This window comes from Nerophis lumbriciformis, linkage group LG17 (genome assembly GCF_033978685.3).
Source record: "Nerophis lumbriciformis linkage group LG17, RoL_Nlum_v2.1, whole genome shotgun sequence".
NCBI classification, from domain to species: Eukaryota; Metazoa; Chordata; class Actinopteri; order Syngnathiformes; family Syngnathidae; genus Nerophis; species Nerophis lumbriciformis.
In genome coordinates this window covers 39,947,501-39,964,733 of record NC_084564.2, presented here as the reverse complement: position 1 = coordinate 39,964,733, position 17,233 = coordinate 39,947,501, and the positions used below count along the sequence as shown (strand labels likewise).

At 41.8% G+C, this 17,233-nt stretch overlaps 3 protein-coding genes across 3 annotated transcripts in view; 1 reads left to right on the top strand and 2 right to left on the bottom strand.

Moving 5' to 3' along the window:
• acad8 (acyl-CoA dehydrogenase family, member 8) overlaps positions 1 to 1,027 on the bottom strand; it is a 36,930-nt gene extending 35,903 nt beyond the window's left edge. Inside the window, exon 1 of the mRNA XM_061972140.1 lies at positions 862 to 1,027. Coding sequence (XP_061828124.1) covers positions 862 to 991 — 130 coding nt within the window. The 5' untranslated portion in view covers positions 992 to 1,027. The remainder of the gene's footprint in view (positions 1 to 861) is intronic.
• Positions 1,028 to 8,309: 7,282 nt separating this feature from the next.
• On the top strand, positions 8,310 to 14,105 carry thyn1 (thymocyte nuclear protein 1). Its single transcript, XM_061973190.2, has 6 exons — positions 8,310 to 8,474; positions 8,548 to 8,616; positions 8,715 to 8,807; positions 8,876 to 8,971; positions 13,351 to 13,501; positions 13,582 to 14,105. The coding sequence occupies exons 1-6, from the start codon at positions 8,427 to 8,429 to the stop codon at positions 13,626 to 13,628; spliced, it is 504 nt and encodes a 167-aa protein (XP_061829174.1). The 5' UTR covers positions 8,310 to 8,426; the 3' UTR covers positions 13,629 to 14,105.
• A 1,460-nt stretch (positions 14,106 to 15,565) lies between these two features.
• Positions 15,566 to 17,233, bottom strand: part of LOC133614852 (vacuolar protein sorting-associated protein 26B-like) — a 36,312-nt gene continuing 34,644 nt past the window's right edge. Inside the window, exon 6 of the mRNA XM_061973188.1 lies at positions 15,566 to 16,381. Within this exon, the coding sequence (XP_061829172.1) occupies positions 16,244 to 16,381 (138 nt within the window). The 3' untranslated portion in view covers positions 15,566 to 16,243. The remainder of the gene's footprint in view (positions 16,382 to 17,233) is intronic.

Here is a 17,233-nt window from a genome sequence, read left to right as displayed (position 1 = left end):
GTTGAATGTAGATAAAAGTAGCGGAGTAAAAGTAGCGGAGTAAAAGTAGCGTTCCTTCTCTATAAATATACTTAAGTAAAAGTAAAAGTATGTTGCATTAAAACTACTCTTAGAAGTACAATTTATCCCAAAAGTTACTCAAGTAGATGTAACGGAGTAAATGTAGCGCGTTACTACCCACCTCTGGTCGTGGCTTCCAGCTCCGCCTGAATTTCGGGAGATTTTCGGGAGAAAATTTGTCCCGGGAGGTTTTCGGGAGAGGCGCTGAATTTCGGGAGTCTCCCGGAAAATCCGGGAGGGTTGGCAAGTATGACCGTTACACCCCTAGTAAACAATGACGGTGATGATGTCAGCGATGCGAGGCAGATTTGGTACAGCATGGCAACATAAGCTAGCTGAATTCTGATTGGATAAAAACTCTCTAATCTAAAAACAACAATAACATGACACGGAGAGAATATGAATACGTTTAGATATTTTAGGGAAAGTAAATACAAAATTATAAAATCTTTAATTATGATTTCTGGTTAGCAGAGAAGGCCTTGCTGGCCCTGACGGCACACCACTGCTAAATATATAAATATATAAACAAGTCAAATCCGAATATTGTAATGTCACGTGACAGGTCATGAGGCGAAAGAGGGCGGTATTCGTGGGGGGTGTGCAGCTTTCTGCCCAATGCCAAGTGGGCACCCATTTTATAGTCGTGACAGTTTGATTAAACGATGATTAAATATGGCATGTATTATCGTATCGGCTGTAAAACGGTTCGTTGTTCGTGACTTGAGGACAACACGGTTCCGTATCTCGAAGAACATACTTTTAGAACATCATCCTTGTATGTCTTTAAAGGGCACTTACGGTCGACACATGCAGATATTCCTCGTCTTTGTGTGCTTCTGTGGAAGAATAAACGGTGGCTTTTACACATGTTATGTGTCAGCCGGGTGACTCTCGCCAAACAGCAGGCCGCCATGGTTTTTCTACTCATGTTACGTCACGTAGGGGCTGTTGAGATAAAAAGTTTGGAAAGCAGGGGCGGGCGGAGCTGTGGATTGATTATTAGTTTAACGAAGGGGACACGCCGGTGAATAGATCGAACGCACAGTTTACTGACGTCATTTGCGCGGGCATTAACAATGGCTGCTTGTTGCTGTGAAGCACGGCTGACATAAATGTACAATTATTGATTTTAGCTATTTTATTTTCTCCATTGACCGGTAACAGCTGCTTTTTGAGCCCACGACTCTTGTTGGTAAGCCTTAATATTTGTTGCATGCGTTTTGTGGCGCTGTATACTTTTGCCACCAAGTAATTGAAGTATCAAAAAAGAATCATGTTTTCCTTATGTCACGTGTTGTCATTCTAACTCAACTTGACAAGATAACATGCTTTATTGTCCGTTTGTAAGAAACTTACTTTATTTGTCGCCATGGAGACAAGGATTAGGGATTTAGAAGTAGCTAGCTCGCCATGTCTTAAAGCATGGGTGTCAAACTCTGGCCCGCGGGCCAAATGTGGCCCGCCATGTAATTTCACTTGGCCCTTGAGGCGATATCAAATTAACACTAAAGCTGGCACGCCGATTATATATTGCGGCGGTGCCGCGGTAACACCGCGTTCACCACTAATTCTAATACTTGCCAACCCTCCCGGGAGTCAGCGCCCCTCCCGAAAATCGTCACATCTGCTTTTCAGCCAGTCCAACGAGTGCTGGCCCAGTCACATAACATGTGCGGCTTCTGCACGCACACACAATTGAATTAGGGCTGCAGCTAACGATTATTTTTCTATCGATTAATCTATAGATTATTTTTTTCGATTAATCGGTTAATCTATAGATTATTTTTTTCGATTAATCTATAGATTATTTTTCCTTTTACCGATTATTTTTTTAATTTAAAATGAAGAGGAAAAAATAAATGTAGGCCAGTTTTTTCAAAAGGCATGGCTTTTATTTACAAAAAAAAAAGTATGGCCACTCAGTAAACATTGACAACAACATGACAAAATATTCTGTAACAATGTAAACATTTATAACATTTAACAAAATTAAAAGTAGCTTATTTGCTTTTTAATGTGCAAATATAAAAGTAAACATCCAGTGCAAATCTTAATATTCTGCAATAGTATAAGCATTTCAAAATTAAAAGTATTGCTTATTTTTGCTTTAAAATGTGCAAAAATAAAGATAAACATCCAATACAAAAAAGTACAAAACGGAAATATTCTGTAACAGTGTAAACATTTCAACAAAAGTAAAAGTATTGCTTATTTGCTAAAATGTGCAAAAATAAAGCTAAAACATCCAATACAAAAAAAGTGTACAGTGTAAACATTTCAACAAAAGTAAAAGTATTGCTTATTTTGCTTAATAACACAACAATGATAGTATGATTAAAGTGAAAGTTAATTGTTGGTTTGTACATAGTATATGTAACTGTTAATGTTGTAAAAGGTATTTGCACAACTAATTAACGTTAGCGTTTGTGACACGTCTTTGTGCCGTGGGGTTCTTTCAGGACCGACAGACTGAACGCCAGACGGCTTTGTCAGGTTTACAATCTTTTAATTAATTAAGTCTTTTCTCTTCCAACTCTTTTCTCTTTCTTTCCTCGCTTTTCGGCTCCTTTTCCTCGCTCGCTCGTCGTCCCCTGTCTCTGTCTCTCCTCCTCTCTCGCTCCACGTCAGCTTCACTTTGGCTCCTTCCAGTCTCTCTTCCCTCTCTCTCTGCTGCTCCCCTTTTCTTCAGCGAGAGGAGATTGGATGATCGTGCCCAGGTGCGCGGATCGCGCACCTGGGCACGATTGCGGCGTCGCTCCCGGCGCGCCCCACCTCGCCGCTCGCTCGCCGGCCCCGCCTCTCCACAGCGTTAAAGAGGAGCGAGTCTTTGTAAACACTGAACAGGCACGCCAAACGCGCCTCTCAGAGCGAAACGGTGCTTTAGTTTATGAATTCACAACGCAGATACAAATGACACATTCATGTTTTTGTGTAATGATGACAACGTATACGCACGCGGACGATTGACTAGTTGATGGTGATGGCAAGAACGCTGTCGGTTTTCTTTTCAAATGTTCCTTCATAGCCGTTGTGCTGCTATGATAGGCCATTTCCGCTCGACACAGTGTGCATACAACATTATTAGGCCGTTTATTGAAATACTCCCACACTTTTGACGACTTTTGGCGTGCTTTTTCCCCTCGCTCGCATCGTCTGCTTTGCGCTCCGCCATGACAGTAGTGTGACGTAAATATACGACGCGCCGACGCACAAAAATGGCGTCTACGTATTTACGTAACCGATGACGTCGACTACGTCGACGCGTCGTTTCAGCCTTAAATTGAATGCAACGCAGACTTCATCAACAGCGATACAGGTTACACTGAGGGTAGCCCAATAAAAAACTTTAACACTGTTAGAAATATACGCCACACTGTGAACCCACACCAAACAAGAATGACAAACACATTTCGGGAGAACATCCGCACCGTAACACAACATAAATACAACAGAACAAATTCCCAGAACCCTTTGCAGCACTAACTCTTCCGGGACGCTACAAGGTGTGTGTGTGTGGGGGGGGAGGTTTGGTGGTAGCGGGGGTGTATTTTGTAGCGTCCCGGAAGAGTTAGTGCTGCAAAGGATTCTGGGTATTTGTTCTGTTGTGTTTATGTTGTGTTACGGTGCGGATGTTCTCCCGAAATGTGTTTGTCATTCTTGTTTGGTGGGGGATTCACAGTGTGGCATATATTTCTAACAGTGTTAAAGTTTTTTTATACTGGCACCCTCAGTGTAACCTGTATCGCTGTTGATGAAGTATGCGTTGCATTCACTCGCGTGTGCGTACACAAGCCGCACATATTTTGTGACTGGGTCTGAACGATGTTAGAATAGATGAAAACGGACGTGACGATAGCTCGTAGAGTACGTTAAAGGCAGTGCATTTTAGGCTAGGGATGTCCCGATCCAGGTTTTTGCACTTCCGATCCGATACCGATATTGTTTTTGCATTTCCGATCCGATACCGATACTGACCGATACCGATACTGAGCGATACTGGCCTATCCGAGCATGTATTAAAGTTTAAAGTTATTTAGCCTACGTACTTAGTTGTCAGAATCATGTTGAAAAGGGTTTTAGTACTCTTGATAACAACTAGCCAGCTGAATTGGGGGAGTTTGAATAATACACAATGGTTGGTAACAAGAAACTGACCTGTTTATTCAAGGATAAACACAAAATAGACAAAATTATACATGACAAACAGAAATGGCATCATTGAACTAGGGCTGGGCGATATGGCCTTTTTTTAATATTGCGATATTTTAAGGCCATATTGCGATACACGATATATATCTCGATATTTTGCCTTAGCCTTGAATGAACACTTGATGCATATAATCACAGCAGTATGATGATTCTATGTGTTTTGATTGATTGATTGAGACTTTTATTAGTAGGTTGCACAGTGAAGTACATATTCCGTACAATTGACCACTAAATGGTAACACCCCAATAAGTTTTTCAACTTGTTTAAGTCGGGGTCCACTTAAATTGATTCATGATACAGATATATACTATCAGATATATACTATCATCATAATACAGTCATCACACAAGATAATCACATTGAATTATTTACATTATTTATAATCCAGGGTGTGGAGGGTAAGTGTCAAAAAGACAGCCAAAAGAGTTTGATATGAGAATAAATCTAAAGTTAAAATATAGGGTAGAAATGCACCCATTTGCAGGAAATGTAGTCTTGATTTTCAAAATTTTCTTTCAAGGCTTGCATGTCTACATTATAACATTCTTATTCATACTGCATTAATATATGCTACTTTTAAACTTTCATGCAGAGAAGGAAATCACAACTAAAAAAATCACTAATTTTTTCATACGGTGTTGATGTGGAAATTTTGATGGTATGGACGTGTGGCCCCGAATGGAGATAAGCGTCTCGACAGACGTCACAATATTTGAACAATGATGACGAAAACTGTTTTCTCTGTCGTGTCCGTGTGTCGAAAATTGTTATGCGCTTATTTTTTTATTTGATTTTGTGCGTGGCATAGATTTGCTATGCGCAGAGGACGCTTAAACAGTGCGCAATTGCACAGGCGAGCACCTTAGAGGGAGCGTTGCTCGCACGGCTGCGCTAGCATCACAGCTAACGTTAGCCATGCTGCTACCTCTCTGCTCGGGGAGGACGTATACGTATGTGACGTATGACGTGACAGTATGTGACGTATGACGTGACAGTATGTGACGTGTGTAAGAAGGTGCGCTCGCTGTCTGTGAGAGGGAGACACAGGACCGAGTGAGAAGAGCCTGTCGTGTAATGCCAGCAGCTAAAAGCAACTGTGTGCCTGTGGATGTGTTGAAGGTGTGCTGGAAAATGCGGAACGGAAATTACGGAGCAGCAGAAAAGTGGAATGTATTATTTAAATCGGTGCGTTGGAAAACACGGACCGGAGTTTTTTTTTAAAACTGGATCTGGATCGGCATTTTCCCTCGCAATTTTTGGCAAATATCGGCAGCCGATCCGATCCAAATATCGGATCGGGACATCCCTATTTTAGGCACGCCCCCAAGACTGTGGTCCGGGTGAACGAGATATAATGACTGATGAACACCTTCGTTTGATAATGAGGGTTGCCTCAGCTCAAAGCCTGAGCCCCGACATTAATGAACTAGCATCCAAGAATAGATGCCAGGTATCTGGCTTGGGCAGATCAGATTTGATCAGTGTGTTACAAACTGAGCAGTTTAAAGGCCTGAATGGTTATTTTATTCATTGTTATTTTATTTTCAAATATATTAGCCTTTGGAAAAAGTTAATGTTGATATTTACCTCAGAAGGCTGCAAATAGAAAATAGGCATTCAATTTGTATTTAAATTGTATTTGATATGCTATTGATATTAATTATTATTATTATTATTATTTGAAACTCGATTTTGCATGTCACTATGAAGTTATATAAGCCTTGCTTGTTCAATATTCAACGCAAAACTTGTTTGGGTCCCTATTAAAAGGTTCATTGGTTCAACCTTGGCCCGCGGCTTTGTTCAGTTTTAAATTTTGGCCCACTCTGTATTTGAGTTTGACACCCCTGTCTTAAAGCATCTCCTCCTGAGGGTGTTTCAGTGTTATAACTTCACCTTTATCTTTACTTTTTAAGCCAACATGCGTCCGTTCTCCCTTTTCTGTCTACACACTGTGTAAGTACTCTGTGATTGTGCCCTGCCGAACATGCTCCTCTGCTCGTAAACCAGCAATGACACGACGTGACGACGACAGGGAGTACAGGGGGTTGTTGGACCGGTACTTTTTAGAGGCAGTATAGTACCGAATATTATTATTTAGTATCGCGGTACTATACTAATACCGGTATACCGTACAACCCTAATGTGCATTGTATCATGTCACAAAGTTATAACAAATGGCAACTTCCTACTAGGAGTTTTATTTTACATCTACAAACCCTGTTTCCATATGAGTTGGGAAATTGTGTTAGATGTAAATATAAACGGAATACAATGATCTGCAAATCATTTTCAACCCATATTCAGTTGAATATGCTACAAAGACAAGATATTTGATGTTCAAACTGATAAACTTTTTTTTTTTTTGCAAATAATCATTAACTTTAGAATTTGATGCCAGCAACACGTGACAAAGAAGTTGGGAAAGGTGGCAATAAATACTGATAAAGTTGAGGAATGCTCATCAAACACTTATTTGGAACATCCCACAGGTGTGCAGGCTAATTGGGAACAGGTGGGTGCCATGATTGGGTATAAAAGTAGAGTCCATGAAATGCTCAGTCATTCACAAACAAGGATGGGGCGAGGGTCACCACTTTGTCAACAAATGCGTGAGCAAATTGTTGAACAGTTTAAGAAAAACCTTTCTCAACCAGCTATTGCAAGGAATTTAGGGATTTCACCATCTACGCTCTGTAATATCATCAAAGAGTTCAGAGAATCTGGAGAAATCACTGCACGTAAGCAGCTAAGCCCGTGACCTTTGATCCCTCAGGCTGTACTGCATCAACAAACCACATCAGTGTGTAAAGGATATCAACACATGGGCTCAGGAACACTTCAGAAACCCACTGTCAGTAACTACAGTTGGTCGCTGCATCTGTAAGTGCAAGTTAAAACTCTCCTATGCAAGGCGAAAACCGTTTATCAACAACACCCAGAAACGCCGTCGGCTTCGCTGGGCCTGAGCTCATCTAAGATGGACTGATACAAAGTGGAAAAGTGTTCTGTGGTCTGACGAGTCCACATTTCAAATTGTTTTTGGAAACTGTGGACGTCGTGTCCTCCGGACCAAAGAGGAAAAGAACCATCCGGATTGTTATAGGCGCAAAGTGTAAAAGCCAGCATGTGTGATGGTATGGGGGTGTATTAATGCCCAAGACATGGGTAACTTACACATCTGTGAAGGCACCATTAATGCTGAAAGGTACATACAGGTTTTGGAGCAACATATGTTGCCATCCATGCAACGTTACCATGGACTTGCTTATTTCAGCAAGACAATGCCAAGGCACGTGTTACATCAACGTGGCTTCATAGTAAAAGAGTGCGGGTACTAGACTGGCCCGCCTGCAGTCCAGACCTGTCTCCCATTGAAAATGTGTGGCGCATTATGAAGCCTAAAATACCACAACGGAGACCCCCGGACTGTTGAACAACTTAAGCTGTACATCAAGCAAGAATGGGAAAGAATTCCACCTGAGAAGCTTCAAAAATGTGTCTCCTCAGTTCACAAACGTTTACTGAGTGTTGTTAAAAGGAAAGGCCGTGTAACACAGTGTTGAACATGCCCTTTCCCAACTACTTTGGCATGTGTTGCAGCCATGAAATTCTAAGTTAATTATTAATTGCAAAACAAAAATATAGTTTATGAGTTTGAACATCAAATAGGTTGTCTTTGTAGCATATTCAACTGAATATGGGTTGAAAATGATTTGCAAATCATTGTATTCCGTTTATATTTACATCTAACACAATTTCCTAACTCATATGGAAACGGGGTTTGTATAAACAAGCTTATTGCTGTGTCTAGTCGGAGAAAATCCCGGACCGGTGGTTGGGGACCACTGCCATATAGGACCTTTCCTACTTTGAAATATGATGTGTGTCTTTTTTTTGTATCTAGAAAAGTGATGCCTCCAAAGAAAAGAGCAAGTAAAAGAAAAGTTAATTCCGGTAAGGGAATTATTCAATCATACACACCATTTTGTTTGATATTATTAAAACTAGGTATGGCTTGTGCACCACAGGTGATTGCGTTGAAAATGACGCGGACTCTCCTCCCGCGCCTAAAGTCGGCCGCAAGACGAAGTCTACGTCTCCTGCGGAGTCTTCCAGTGAGAAAAGCACGGAGCAGCACTGTCACTGGCTCATGAAATCGGAGCCCGAGAGCCGCTTTGAGAATGGCACGGACGTCAAAGTACAGTGTGAAATATAGCGCGGAGTCATGCTTCTGCTGCAAACCTCTCACGTGTTCGTATTTGCTCTTTCAGTTTGGGATTGAGGATCTGAAGGCTTTGCCAAATCAGACCGGCTGCTGGGACGGCGTCCGCAATTATCAGGTACCATCTGACTTTTGTGATCAAGAGATTATCCCACCACTTGTGTAATACTGCAAAAAAGGCTTTGTGGCACTCATTTTGTATTTTTAAATGGTCAGGCACGCAACTTCATGCGTCAGATGAAAGAGGGGCAGTCGGCTTTCTTTTATCACAGCAACTGCAAAGAACCTGGAATTGCAGGACTGATGGAAGTAAGAGCCCAGGCTGATTGGCAAACATGTTATGGAGCTTCATACTGAACCGCATGTCTTTTCTCCAGGTAGTGAAGGAAGCTTACGTGGACCACACCCAGTTTGACAAGAAAGATGTTCATTTTGACGCCAGCAGCAAGCCGGACAACCCAAAGTGGAGCATGGTGAGATAAGTCTGCAACAAGAGAGCTCACAGCATACTTGCCAACCTTGAGACCTCCGATTTCGGGAGGTGGGGGGAGGGGGTGGGCGTGGGCGGGGGTAGGGCGGGGGCGTGGTTAAGAGGGGAGGAGTATATTTACAGCTAGAATTCACCAAGTCAAGTATTTCATATACCGTATTTTCCGCACCATAAGCCGCCCTGGGTTATAAGCCGCGCCTTCAATGAACGGCATATTTCAAAACTTTGTCCACCTATAAGCCGCCCCGTGTTATAAGCCGCATCTAACTGCGCTAAAGGAATGTCAAAAAAACAGTCAGATAGGTCAGTCAAACTTTAATAATATATTAAAAACCAGCGTGATGTGGGCGCGCATGGAGTCGTATATCAACATGGACGGAGCTGCGTGAAAAAAGCCACCCGGCCTCTTCGCGTAAACTTACCTTAACCACTCGCTCATCTTTTCTTCATCCATCCATCCCTTCGAGTTAGCGTTTATGATGACGCCGACTGGAAAGGTCTCTTTTGGCAAGGTCTTCCTTTTGAATATCACCATGGGTGGAAGTTTCTGGCCATTAGCATGGCAAGCTAGAACCACAGTGAAGGATGACTTCTCATTCCCTGTGGTGCGAATATTCACCGTACGTGCTCCCGTTGTATCCACAGTGCGGTTCACAGGAATATCAAAAGTCAGTGGAACCTCGTCCATGTTGATAATGTTCTCTGGCCGGATCTTTTTTTCAGCTATCTTGTTTTTACAATATGCACGGAAAGTAGCCAGCTTTTCTTGAAAGTCTTTAGGCAGTTGCTGTGAAATAGTAGTCCGTGTGCGGATGGAGAGATTGCGTCTTTTCATGAACCGGAAACCTGTCGCTTAGTAGGAGCCATTTTGTGGTCTTTACAGATGTAAACACACAAAGGAAATGAAACGTAATATCCGCGCGCTTCTTCTTCTTCTTCTACGCGGGCGGGTGGTTGTTTACAGTAGAAGAAAAAGCGCTTCCTGTTCTATGGGGGCGGGTGCTTACCTTGGCGGTTGCTTGCATAGAAGAAGAAGCACTTCCTCTTCTACGGGGAAAAAAGATGGCGGCTGTTTACCGTAGTTGCGAGACCGAAACTTTATGAAAATGAATCTTAATATTAATCCATATATAAAGCGCACCGGGTTATAAGCTGCACTGTCAGCTTTTGAGTAAATTTGTGGTTTTTAGGTGCGGCTAATAGTGCGGAAAATACGGTATATATATATATATATATATATATATCTATCTAAGAAATACTTGACTTTCAGTGAATTCTAGCTATATATATATATATATATATATATATATATATATATATATTTATTTTATTATATATATATGTATATATAAATAAAATAAATACTTGAATTTCAGTGTTCATTTATTTACACATATACACACACAACACTCATCTACTCATTGTTGAGTTAAGGGTTGAATTGTCCATCCTTGTTCTATTCTCTGTCACTATTTTTCTAACCATGCTGAACACCCTCTCTGATGATGCATTGCACAAAAGTGCTTTCATCAAATGCATTAGAGTCTGGAATCTTCCATCTCTCCCTAGCATGGCCCAAAACCGGTCAATCTTTGCTTCCTGAGGAAGATCTTCAGTGCCAAGCACTTGGTAGTCCACTACTTCTTCCCGGAGGCTATCCAGGTCCAATCGCAGCTGCGGCTTGGAACTTACAAGCTGTTATGAGAGTAGCGTATGTGTGTGTGTGTGGCCCTTTAATAAGTGAGCATGTGAGGTGGGTGAGAGAAGAGAGGGAGCGGTAGCGTGAGTGCGGGCGGGGACTAGTTTGTTTTGTGTTGGATTGGCTGTGTGCAAGCAATCAATAAAGCAAGATTTGCAACTAATCGCCAGACTCAGGCAGGAAAGGTGCAACAAAGTGTATTTCTTCATCTTACTCGTCGTCGGCGTCGCCACGGCTGTATTTTCCTCGTTCTTCTGCTTCGTCTCCTTGTTGTGTGCGCAGTTGTGCACTGCACTCTCTAAAAGCCGTATATGTTATTGATGTTATAGATGGCAGTATTGTCCTGTTTAAGAGTGTCACAACATTGCTGTTTACGGCAGACGAACTGCTTTACTTAGACAAAAACATGACTGCTGTTGTTGTGTGTTGTTACCGCGCTGGGAGGACGTTAATGAAACTGCCTAAAAATAAACCCACATAAGAAACCAAGAACTCGCCCTAGATCATTCTACAGTTATAATGTGATTGGGCAGGCACACTGTTTATATCGTGGGAAAGCGGACTCAGGTCCGCATGGAGCTGGAGGGGGCGTGGCCTCCAGCTCCGCCTGAATTTCGGGAGTTTTTTGGGAGAAAATTTGTCCCGGGAGGTTTTCGGGAGAGGCGCTGAATTTCGGGAGTCTCCCGGAAAATCCGGGAGGGTTGGCAAGTATGGCTCACAGTGCCAAGTCAAAACCAAAATACTTTTTTTTTTTAACCGGTTGCTTGGTGGAAATCACATTGTTCTACTGCAGGGGTGTCAAACGTACGGCCCGAACAGGTTTTATCCGGCCCGCGAAATGAGTTGGCAAGTTTAAAAATGAGAGAATTTTTGAATGAAAGAAGCTGCTGTTCTAAATGTGTCCACTAGATGTCGCAATATCAACCTTGTAGATTATAAAGTTAAAGTACCAATGATTGTCACACACACACTAAGTGTGGCAAAATTATTTTCTGCATTTGACCCATCACCCTTGATCACCCCCTGGGAGGTGAGGGGAGCAGTGAGCAGCAGCGGTGGCCGTGCCCCGGAATCATTTTTGGTGATTTAACCCCCAATTCCAACCCTTGATGCTGAGTGCCAAGCAGGGAGGTAATGGCTCCCATTTTTATAGTCTTTGGTATGACTCGGCCGGGGTTTGAACTCACGACCTACCCATCTCAGGGCGGACACTCTAACCACTAGGCCACTGAGTAGGTAGTTATGCTACATATGTAAAAAAACAAAACACGTCAGTGCCCCAGTCGAGGAAGATGAGCAAACTACATAAATAACATCCTGTAATTTGATTTTGATATTATTTTATGAACTGTTAAAGGTTAGTACTATTAGTGGACCAGCACAATCACGGACTGTATCCTTTGGAGACTGCATTGATTATGTTAGATCCATTATGGACTGGACTCTCACACTATTATGTTAGATCCACTATGGACTGGACTCTCACACTATTATGTTAGATCCACTATGGACTGGACTCTTACAATATTATGCTAGATCCACTATGGACTGGACTCACAATATTATGTTAGATCCACTATGGACTGGACTCTCACACTATTATGTTAGATCCACTATGGACTGGACTCTCACACTATTATGTTAGATCCACTATGGACTGGACTCTCACACTATTATGCTAGATCACTATGGACTGGACTCTGGACTCTCACACTATTATGCTAGATCCACTATGGACTGGACTCTGGACTCTCACACTATTATGTTAGATCCACTATGGACTGGACTCTCACACTATTATGTTAGATCCACTATGGACTGGACTCTCACAATATTATGTTAGATCCACTATGGACTGGACTCTCACAATATTATGTTAGATCCACTATGGACTGGACTCTCACACTATTATGTTAGATCCACTATGGACTGGACTCTCACAATATTATGTTAGATCCACTATGGACTGGACTCTCACACTATTATGTTAGATCCACTATGGACTGGACTCTCACACTATTATGTTAGATCCCCTATGGACTGGACTCTCACAATATTATGTTAGATCCACTATGGACTGGACTCTCACACTATTATGTTAGATCCACTATGGACTGGACTCTCACACTATTATGTTAGATCCACTATGGACTGGACTCTCACACTATTATGTTAGATCCACAATGGACTGAACTCTCACACTATTATGTTAGATCCACTATGGACTGGACTCTCACACTATTATGTTAGATCCACTATGGACTGGATTCTCACAATATTATACTAGATCCACTTGACGTCCATTGCACCAGTCGCCCAGTAGGGGGGTCCCCACATCTGCGGTCCCCTCCAAGGTTTCTCATTGTCATCCCATTGGGTTGAGTTTTTCCTTGCCGTGATTTGGGATCTGATCCAAGGATGTCGTTGTGGCTTGTGCAGCCCTTTGAGACACTCGTGATTTAGGGCTATATAAATAAACATTGATTGATTGATGTTTAGATTCATTATTATTAAAAAAAACATATTTGTAAAAATGTTCAGCCCTTTTGGACAGAAAAATCCAGGACAAAAAGAGGAAGTCGCATAGAGAAAAGTACCACAAACAGAATGATGAGTGAATGTGTAAGATGACAAGTGTATGACGTGTCCTCTCTGACTCTCAGGTTGATGTGCAGTACCAAAGAATGACGAAGCGTTTCCTTCCTCTGGCCGAGCTCAAAAAGTACCACCTGCAGCATCGTGCCAAAGGGGGTCCTCTGAAGGACATGGCACTTTTCACCAGGGCCAGACTCTCTGTCCAGCCTCTCACCACAGGTACAAAACAAAACACTACCAAATTTGAAAGTTTGGGAGCAAAATATAGTTATGAGCACTCTTCTTTTTCGTCTCTGCAGAGGAGTTTGACTTTGTTCTGAGTTTGGAGGACCAAGAACCGCTTTGACAGTTTTTGGACCACGCTTTGCTTCATGATGAGGTGAAATGACTCTTGCTAATGTGAACGTAGTAATGGTGAGGTGCTTGTCTTGGTCTTATGATCACTATTTCAATACCAATTGTAATTAAACCACTTAGGCCTGTTTAACCTCTAAAGGCCTTAGTGGCCACATGTGTGGACAGCACCTTTTAGCTTTTATTTACAAAATTGTGTACACTACTGAATTGGGGTCTTATGGCCACTTATGTGGACACTTATACTGCCATCTGGTGGTGTCAGAAGAGTATAACATACAATGGAATTTGGAAAAAAAAAGTGTAAAAATAAAAAATAGCATGTCACTACACATGAAGTACACGTTTGTTACTTATGGACTAAGTACATCATATAAAAAGATGATTTTTAGTTTTTATTCTAATTAGGGTCCAATGAGCCCAAATAGCAAAGAGAAATAAAAAAAAGCATGTAAACAAACAGCTTGGGCCTTAAAGGGGAACATTATCACCAGACCTATGTAAGCGTCAATATATACCTTGATGTTGCAGAAAAAAAGACCATATATTTTTTTAACCGATTTCCAAACTCTAAATGGGTGAATTTTGGCGAATTAAACGCCTTTCTATTATTCGCTCTCGTTGTGACGTCACATCGGGAAGCAATCCACCATTTTCTCAAACACATTACAAACACCGAGTCAAATCAGCTCTGTTATTTTCCGTTTTTTCGACTGTTTTCCGTACCTTGGAGACATCATGCCTCGTCGGTGTGTTGTCGGAGGGTGTAACAACACGAATAGGGACGGATTCAAGTTGCACCAGTGGCCCAAAGATGCCAAAGTGGCAAGAAATTGGACGTTTGTTCCGCACACTTTACCGACGAAAGCTATGCTACGACAGAGATGGCAAGAATGTGTGGATATCCTGCGACACTCAAAGCAGATGCATTTCCAACGATAAAGGCAAAGAAATCTGCCGCCAGACCCCCATTGAATCTGCCGGAGTGTGTGAGCAATTCAGGGACAAAGGGCCTCGGTAGCACGGCAAGCAATGGCGGCAGTTTGTTCCCGCAGACGAGCGAGCTAAACCCCCTGGATGTCTTGGCTCACACCGAAGATGATCAAGAGAAGAATATCGACCCTAGTTTCCCTGGCCTGCTGACATCAACTCCAAAACTGGACAGATCAGCTTTCAGGAAAAGATAGCGGACGAGGGTATGTCTACAGAATATATTAATTGATGAAAATTGGGCTGTCTGCACTCTCAAAGTGCATGTTGTTGCCAAATGTATTTCATATGCTGTAAACCTAGTTCATAGTTGTTAGTTTCCTTTAATGCCAAACAAACACATACCAATCGTTGGTTAGAAGGCGATCGCCGAATTCGTCCTCGCTTTCTCCCGTGTCGCTGGCTGTCGTGTCGTTTTCGTCGGTTTCGCTTGCATACGGTTCAAACCGATATGGCTCAATAGCTTCAGTTTCTTCTTCAATTTCGTTTTCGCTACCACACTACAACCATCCGTTTCAATACTTGCGTAATCTGTTGAATCGCTTAAGCCGCTGAAATCCGAGTCTCAATCCGAGCTAATGTCGCTATAGCTTGCTGTTCTTTCCGCCATGTTTGTTTGTGTTGGCTTCACTATGTGACGTCACAGGAAAATGGACGGGTGTATATAACGATGGTTAAAATCAGGCACTTTGAAGCTTTTTTTAGGGATATTGCATGATGGGTAAAATTTTGAAAAAAACTTCGAAAAATAAAATAAGCCACTGGGAACTGATTTTTAATGGTTTTAACCCTTCTGAAATTGTGATAATGGTCCCCTTTAAGAGGTTAAGGTTATAGTGCATTTTATTGTGAAACTTGGTGCGAATATTGTATTTGTTCAGTCATTTAAAATGTTTTAAAAGCGGGGGGAAAAAAACACTTAAAATGTTTTTTTTATTTGGCATCAATTTATTTGACAATTGGGTATGATTAACAGTTTGTAAGCGCTTTGCAAAATATATATAATTACATTGTAACTCTTCTTCTTAAAAGACTAAAATCATGTTTTAGAAGCAAATTTGACAAACAGAAGTGTTTAACATAGGTATATATATATATATATATATATATATATATATATATATATATATATATATATATATATAAAACAAAAAAACAGATCAGTTAAACATGACATGGCCGCTAAATGTCATTGGAATGCTGAGGTCAGGTTAATGCTAGATCCAGCTGCTCTTATGTACAGATCCTAAAGGTGTAGCCCTGTTCCGTTATTCAACAGTGCATTTCAGATTACCATAGGACGTCGTTAGGAATGAGTTCACTCAAACTGGAATGCTGCTCGTCGAAGCCGTTAAAGCGTTACACAAATACACGGAATGGCGTTAGCTTTAATATCTGTGAGGTTGTAACACTTGTGATTTAGTTTGATTCCTGTTGAGAAACAACAACAAAAATTGTTAAAGGAAGGAGAAAACCAGCAGCCTGAAGCCACCTCGGAACACTCCATTTTTCACAGTCCAATTCGGAGGTCAGTCTCCCTTTTTATTCCTCCTCTGAACAGCTGCTTCGCCAGATGCTACACCACAGGGACCCCGATCCAGTCTCCTGGAGGCGGCTCTACCCGCTGTCCTCCTTTGCACACTGTTCCAAAGCGCTCTCTGAAGCGGCCGAGCCCTCGTACCGCTGGGAGGCGATGGCGGCCTGGTGGGACATGCTCTTCCTCACCACGTCTCCTTTCCTCCACATTGTGATCTCCTGGAAAGCCAAAGTAAAGACACGATGAAAATATAACTTGTCCTCTGTTGTACCACATCCATGTTGGGTTAGATCCATGAATCTTGAGTCTTCGTTTTCTTTCGGACAATTGTGCTCCCCAGGCCCTTTTCTGTCCCAGCGCACAGTTCCATAAAGGCATGCATAGATGAGTTTTGTGCGGAAGAAGCATACCTGCCAACTACTCCGGTTTTCCCGTAATTAGTACGGTTTTCATCAACCTATTCCGGGTTACGGTTGCAGTGATAAAAAATACGGTTTTTCATTAATTAAAAAAAAATAAAAAAAATTAAGTTTTATTCACGAAATTGCGTAACAACAATGACAATCGACACTGCTTCCCGTAACTTCCTATCGAGCCATTCCGAATGCCATGCGCGAGGCTATTTATAGCACCGCTGCCAAGCACGAGGCACCTGTTGCCATTGTTTCCAAACGAGCGAACGATCATGGAATCAGCCGGAGAAAAATCGCAAACGAGTCTTAAACCGAAAAGAAAACTGCAGTCATTCCGTGAAGAATATTCAAAAGCCTATCCGGGAATAATTATCCGTTCCAAAAAGGGTGAAAACTACGCGAATTGCACCTTGTGCAGACAAGATTTTTCGATCGGACACGGAGGAATTAGCGATGTAAAAGACCACGTTGGGACAAAAAAACACAAGTCTAATGCCGTTGCTAGCGATACAAGTGGAAAACTTTCAACGTTTTCGTCGCCCAAACAGATTATTTGGATACATTTGGATTTTAGCCACAAAAAGGTAATGACACCAATGTTATCTATTGGAATTGTTTAGTACTGTTATACTGTTAAAAGTGTTTATACTATTTATG

Excerpts from the sequence above, each read along its gene's own strand:
- thyn1 (XM_061973190.2), top strand. The coding sequence starts at position 8,427 with ATGAAATCGGAGCCCGAGAGCCGCTTTGAGAATGGCACGGACGTCAAA. Across the intron at positions 8,808-8,875 it reads GAATTGCAGGACTGATGGAA|GTAGTGAAGGAAGCTTACGT; the intron begins GTAAGAGCCCAG and ends TCTTTTCTCCAG. Across the intron at positions 8,972-13,350 it reads ACAACCCAAAGTGGAGCATG|GTTGATGTGCAGTACCAAAG; the intron begins GTGAGATAAGTC and ends TCTGACTCTCAG.